The sequence below is a fragment of the Salmo salar genome, chromosome 25 (assembly GCF_965601325.2).
Source record: "Salmo salar chromosome 25, fSalSal1, whole genome shotgun sequence".
NCBI classification, from domain to species: domain Eukaryota; kingdom Metazoa; phylum Chordata; class Actinopteri; order Salmoniformes; family Salmonidae; genus Salmo; species Salmo salar.
Window position 1 is genome coordinate 5,887,745 of NC_138315.1, and position 7,256 is coordinate 5,895,000.

Here is a 7,256-nt window from a genome sequence, read left to right on the forward strand (position 1 = left end):
CACAGTCAACTTAGTGTATGAAAACTTCTGACCCACTGGAAAAATTACTTGAGTCATGCACAAAGTAGATGTCCTAACCGACTTGCCAAAACTATAGTTTGTTAACAAGAAATTTGTGGAGTGGTTGAAAAACGAGTTTTAATGACTCCAACCTAAGTGTATGTAAACTTCCGACTTCAACTGCTTGTATCATATCTTTGGTTATTTATGATTGTATATACAGTCGTGGCCAAACGTTTTGAGAATGACACAAATATTAATTTCCACAAAGTTTGCTGCTTCATTGTCTTTAGATATTTTTGTCAGATGTTACTGTGGAATACTGAAGTATAATTACAAGCATTTCATAAGTGTGTCACGACTTCCTCCGAAGTCGGTCCCTCTCCTTGTTCGGGCGACGTTCGGCGGTCGACGTCACCGGTCTTCTAGCCATCGCCGATCAACTTTTCATTTTCCATTTGTTTTGTCTTCCCACACACCTGGTTTCAATCCCATCAATTACATGTTGTTTATTTAATCCTCTGTTCCCCCACATGTCCTTGTCCGGTATTGTTTGTTTGTAAGTGCTTGTGCATATGTGTACTGATGCACGTCTGGTTTTGTACCCATGTCGATTATTTCTTTATGCTGTTGGTTTTGGAATTAAACTGCTCCGGCTATTTACCTAGTTCTGCTCTCCTGCGTCTGACTTCACTGCCACCAGTTACGCACCCCTTACAAAGTGTCAAAGGCTTTTATTGACAATTTCATGAAGTTGATGCAAAGAGTCAATATTTGCATTGTTGACCCTTCTTTTTCAAGACCTCTGCAATCCGCCCTGGCATGCTTTCAATTAACTTCTGGGCCACATCCTGACTGATGGCAGCCCATTCTTGCATAATCAATGCTTGGAGTTTGTCAGAATTTGTGGGTTTTTGTTTGTCTACACGCCTCTTGAGGATTGACCACAAGTTCTCAATGGGATTAAGGTCTGGGGAGTTTGCTGGCCATGGACCCAAAATATCGATGTTTTGTTCCCCGAGACTTAGTTATCCCTTTTGTCTTATGGCAAGGTGCTCCATCATGCTGTAAAAGGCATTGTTCGTCACCAAACTGTTCCTGGATGGTTGGGAGAAGTTGCTTTCGGAGGATGTGTTGGTACCATTCTTTATTCATGGCTGTGTTCTTAGGCAAAATTGTGAGTGAGCCCACTCCCTTGGCTGAGAAGCAACCTCACACATGAATGTTCTCAGGATGCTTTACTGTTGGCATGACACAGGACTGATGGTAGTGCTCACCTTGTCTTCTCCGGACAAGCTTTTTTCCGGATGCCCCAAACAATTGGAAAGGAGATTCATCAGAGAAAATGACTTTACCCCAGTCCTCAGCAGTCCAATCCCTGTACCTTTTGCAGAATATCAGTCTGTCCCTGATGTTTTTCCTGGAGAGAAGTGGCATCTTTGCTGCCCTTCTTCACACCAGGCCATCCTCCAAACGTCTTTGCCTCACTGTGCGTGCAGATGCACTCACACCTGCCTGCTGCCATTCCTGAGCAAGCTCTGTACCGGTGGTGCCCTGATCCCGCAGCTGAATCAACTTTAGGAGACGGTTCTGGCGCTTGCTGGACTTTCTTGGGCGCCCTGAAGCCTTCTTCACAACAATTGAACCGCTCTCCTTGAAGTTCTTGATGATCCGATAAATGGTTGATTTAGGTGCAATCTTACTGGTAGCAATATCCTTGCCTGTGAAGCCCTTTTTGTGCAAAGCAATGACGACGGCACGTGTTTCCTTGCAGGTAACCGTGGTTGACAGAGGAAGAACAATGATTCTAAGCCCCACCCACCTTTTGAAGCTTTCAGTCTGTTATTCGCACTCAATCAGCATGACAGCGTGATCTCCAGCCTTGTCCTCGTCAACACTCACACCTGTGTTAACGAGAGAATCTCTGACATGATGTCAGCTGGTCCTTTTGTGGCAGGACTGAAATGTAGTGGAAATGTTTTTGGGGGATTCATGGGGGATTTGCATGGGAACGAGGGACTTTGCAATTGATCTGATCACGCTTCATAACATTCTGGAGTGTTTGCAAATTGCCATCATACAAACTGAGGCAGTAGACTTTGTGAAAATGTATATTTGTGTCATTCTCAACTTTTGGCCACGACTGTACGTATAATATGTATATTCAATTGTAGTATGCATTGTTTATCTCTCTCCATATTGTTCATGAGTTTCTAGTAGATAGAACATATGGTTGAAGAGAAAATATCCTAATTGATGAAAAAAGCATCTAATTAACAATGGCATTACCTCTGCACCTCGTCCAACTATTTACTTTTTTCACAACTTCCAGTAGTTTGACACCAAAACATTGACAACAAATACGTACTGACATAGTAAAATAAATGTGTAAAAACATTTGAACAATTTAAGCAACAAAATATTATGACCCCGTCACTGAAAATAAGATTACCAGGAACAATGCCCATAAGCCTAATTTGAACAGAGTGGAGAAGACCAGGCACTAAATCAGACTGGGGGAATAAGAACATCAGTCATGATGTTCTTTTCTATACAGAAGATCATACACAATTATTGCCTGATGATTTTCTGAACTTCATAATTCCTTTCTGATGGATTTTAGTCACTTCAAACCATACTTCCTTCATATTGAAATAAGGTCAAAAGTACTGTCAGACTGCCTATTACAAATCAATCATCGTCCCAATTAAAAAAGTGAACATTAGGTGTTGATTACATCCCTTTTTTTACATGGTGTTTTATTGAAATGGGGTCGCGGGACAAAAAGGTTTGGTAGCCCCTGCTCTACGGGGCGTATCAAAGTTCCAGAGTGGGATCTCTGCTGCTTTTAGAGTTAGGATCCAATTTGTAAACATTACCAACAGAGTAAATGGTTTCAGGTTTCTCCACAAAAAAAATGAGAGGTGGTTCGTCACATTGTGGACTGGCTGTGCCACTATGTAAAATTTAAAAAAAAAATAATTGTCATCATATTTATTGGTTATCATACAAGGCAACATGTTTCTTTAGATTGCAGGAAATGGCAGTTACAGGTGTTCAAAAAAATCTCTGAGTCCAAAGGGGCACTGCCCACCTCCAGGCCTCCCCCTGGCCATACTCAGCAGCACCACCTTCTTAAAAAATCCAGGGGAGAACTCTGGCATTCAAAATGGTCCCCCTCTGCTGGTGATTTGCAGGGTGTCCAGTGATACAAGTGAAAGGAGGGCTGTAATTGTTTTTGTTGCCTACTATGCCAATTTCTCCATATAAATTACATTACATTACATTTGTCATTTAGCAGACGCTCTTATCCAGAGCGACTTACAAATTGGTGCATTCACCTTATGATATCCAGTGGAACAACCACTTTACAATAGTGCATCTAAATCTTTTAAGGGGGGGGGTTAGAAGGATTACTTTATCCTATCCTAGGTATTCCTTAAAGAGGTGGGGTTTCAGGTGTCTCCGGAAGGTGGTGATTGACTCCGCTGTCCTGGCGTCGTGAGGGAGCTTGTTCCACCATTGGGGTGCCAGAGCAGCGAACAGTTTTGACTGGGCTGAGCGGGAACTGTGCTTCCTCAGAGGTAGGGAGGCGAGCAGGCCAGAGGTGGATGAACGGTCAGTTAGTGAAGAGGTCCCTACGTGATCATGTCACGTAGCCTAGTCTAGTCGTCTCCCTACTGAATTTGAATCGTGGGAAAGCCAAATAAAAAATGTATAAGAAAAGGCTATCGATTTTGACATTTTAAGTCCAAAAATCCAGAGAAAGATGGTGAATCCAGAAGGCTTCTTAACAGCTTCTACCCTAAGCCATAAGACTGCTGAACAGCTAATCAAAAGCCTACCCAGACTATTTGCATTGACCCCCCCAATCTTTTTTATTTACGCTGCTGCCACTCGCTTTTTTTTTTTTACTGTGCATTCTACTTTGTAGAATAAAAGTAAAGACATCAAAAATATAAAATAACACATTTGGAATCATGTAGTAACCAAAAAGGTGTTGAACAAATCAAAATGTATTTTATATTAGAGATTCTTCAATGTAGCCATCCTTTGCCTTGATGACAGCTTTGCACACTCTTGGCATTCTCTCAACCAGCTTCATGAGGTCGTCACCTGGAATGCATTTCAATTAACAGGTGGGGGTGGTATAGATAGCCCTATTTGGTAAAATACCAAGTCCATTTTATGGCAAGAACAGCTCAAATAAGCAGAAACAGTTCAGTGAGTTTTATTTAATAGTCCTACATTTTTCTAGTTTGAGTCTGGTCGTCAGTCAGTTTCCTTGGGATTCATTAAAACAAGTCACACATTTGGTAAACAAAATAGCTGTCTAACTAAGCATTATTACACCTCAGCATTGTCTAATTTGATTGTTGTGTACTGTCCCTGTTAAACAAATTATATAATAAATAATACGTACCATATTGAGTGGTTACTGTTTATTTTGAGAAATGTTAAAGTACTTGAAATTGTTACCCTTGTCATTTCCTAATGAACCTCACAAATACCAGCAAACACATCTGTAAATAAAAGTAAGCATCACTATGACCTTCTAGTTTCCTATTCCCAGAATTGACCACATTCTATCCCACTTTACCAGGCATTTGTGGACAAGGTGGAGGCCACGGAGATGCCCCTCCTGGAGACCAAGCTGTCAGAGTCCAAGACCCGTCTGTGTTTCCTAGTGGACTATGTCACCTTCTCCCCTGTGGACATGCGCCTCAACCGGCAGACCTTCCAGTGGCACACACGAATGCCCTCCATCTTCGAGGAGCACCGGCAGATTACCAGGGAGAAGACAGAGCAGTACCAGGGTGGTCTTAAGGTCAGTTAGACAGCAAAGAGAGGGATAGTGGGAGGAAAATGTGCGTTTATTATTGGACCAGGTCCAGGTAGTCCCTCCCTGTTTCACTCTGTTTTCGTCAGTTTGGTGCCTGATGAACATTACCCTGATGATCTGTCTAAGCCACTCTTGAAAGTTAACAGTACACCAAACCCTCAAAAATAACCAATTATCCTCCACCTCACATCAATGACATACAGTACTTTGTATTAAAATGACCTTGCAACAAAACTCCAGATCACCATTAATTTAAAAAGTTGTCATGTCCAGACCATTTATTAACTTGTATTTATTCAGGGTAGCCCAATTGAGACTACAGTCTCATTCCCAATGGTGCCCGGAGTACAAACATTGTCTCACAAACAGGAAGAAAAATATACCTTACAAATAAAACCAGAAGAATATAAATAACCACAACACCACAATGTCAACAAATAAACCACTACCATCAATCAAAACAACTGCAATCCTCAATTCATTCAACACCCGAGTCCTAAACTCCCCAAGTGGCACCAGGGAACAAGATGCAAGGAATTTAGTAGGTTATTCCAACAATGTTGGCACTAAAACTAAAGGAGGATTTACCTAAATTGGTCAAGACCCGAGGGACCTCAAGAGTCTGCGAGCGGATTTGGTAGCTCATTCTTTTATGCGTTAGCAACAAAATGAGGTAAATTGGAAGCTTGTGTAGTAGAGCTTTGTAAACAAAAAAAATTATAATTAAGTGATCTATGGGACTTTAATGAGGACCAGCAAACCTTTTGATACAGGATGCAGTGGTTAGTATTAAAACTGTCACCTGTGATAAAGCGAAGGGGACTATCGTAGACGGCATCCAAAGTTTTAAGAGTAGTGGCTGCTGCAATCTGGTAAATGGTGTCACCATAGTCAAGAATTGTCAGGAAAGTTGACTGTACAATCTGCTTCCTGCTATTTAGGGTGAAGCAAGATCTATGTAAAAAAAGGAAAAAAAAGACATTAAATATATATACACTGCTCAAAAAAATAAAGGGAACTAAAATAACACATCCTAGATCTGAATGAATGAAATAATCTTTTTAAATACTTTTTTCTTTACATAGTTGAATGTGCTGACAACAAAATCACACAAAAATAATCAATGGAAATCCAATTTATCAACCCATGGAGGTCTGGATTTGGAGTCACACTCAAAATTAAAGTGGAAAACCACACTACAGGCTGATCCAACTTTGATGTAATGTCCTTAAAACAAGTCAAAATGAGGCTCAGTAGTGTGTGTGGCCTCCACGTGCCTGTATGACCTCCCTACAACGCCTGAGCATGCTCCTGATGAGGTGGCGGATGGTCTCCTGAGGGATCTCCTCCCAGACCTGGACTAAAGCATCTGCCAACTCCTGGACAGTCTGTGGTGCAACGTGGCGTTGGTGGATGGAGCGAGACATGATGTCCCAGATGTGCTCAATTGGATTCAGGTCTGGGGAACGGGCGGGCCAGTCCATAGCATCAATGCCTTCCTCTTGCAGGAACTGCTGACACACTCCAGCCACATGAGGTCTAGCATTGTCTTGCATTAGGAGGAACCCAGGGCCAACCGCACCAGCATATGGTCTCACAAGGGGTCTGAGGATCTCATCTCGGTACCTAATGGCAGTCAGGCTACCTCTGGCGAGCACATGGAGGGCTGTGCGGTCCCCCAAAGAAATGCCACCCCACACCATGACTGACCCACCGCCAAACCGGTCATGCTGGAGGATGTTGCAGGCAGCAGAACGTTCTCCACGGCGTCTCCAGACTCTGTCACATCTGTCACGTGCTCAGTGTGAACCTGCTTTCATCTGTGAAGAGCACAGGGCGCCAGTGGCGAATTTGCCAATCTTGGTGTTCTCTGGCAAATGCCAAACGTCCTGCACGGTGTTGGGCTGTAAGCACAACCCCCACCTGTGGACGTCGGGCCCTCATACCACCCTCATGGAGTCTGTTTCTGACCGTTTGAGCAGACACATGCACATTTGTGGCCTGCTGGAGGTCATTTTGCAGGGCTCTGGCAGTGCTCCTCCTGCTCCTCCTTGCACAAAGGCGGAGGTAGCGGTCCTGCTGCTGGGTTGTTGCCCTCCTACGGCCTCCTCCACGTCTCCTGATGTACTGGCCTGTCTCCTGGTAGCGCCTCCATGCTCTGGACACTACGCTGACAGACACAGCAAACCTTCTTGCCACAGCTCGCATTGATGTGCCTTCCTGGATGAGCTGCACTACCTGAGCCACTTGTGTGGGTTGTAGACTCCGTCTCATGCTACCACTAGAGTGAAAGCACCGCCAGCATTCAAAAGTGACCAAAACATCAGCCAGGAAGCATAGGAACTGAGAAGTGGTCTGTGGTCCCCACCTGCAGAACCACTCCTTTATTGGGTGTGTCTTGCTAATTGCCTAT

At 43.4% G+C, this 7,256-nt stretch overlaps 1 protein-coding gene across 2 annotated transcripts in view; it reads left to right on the top strand.

Annotated features, from left to right (window-relative positions):
- Positions 1-7,256, top strand: part of dnah7 (dynein, axonemal, heavy chain 7) — a 279,868-nt gene that overhangs the window by 19,910 nt on the left and 252,702 nt on the right. For both annotated transcript variants that reach the window (XM_082968848.1, XM_045707381.2), the window contains exon 15: positions 4,604-4,828. In XM_082968848.1, the coding sequence (XP_082824974.1) occupies positions 4,604-4,828 (225 nt within the window). The remainder of the gene's footprint in view (positions 1-4,603; positions 4,829-7,256) is intronic.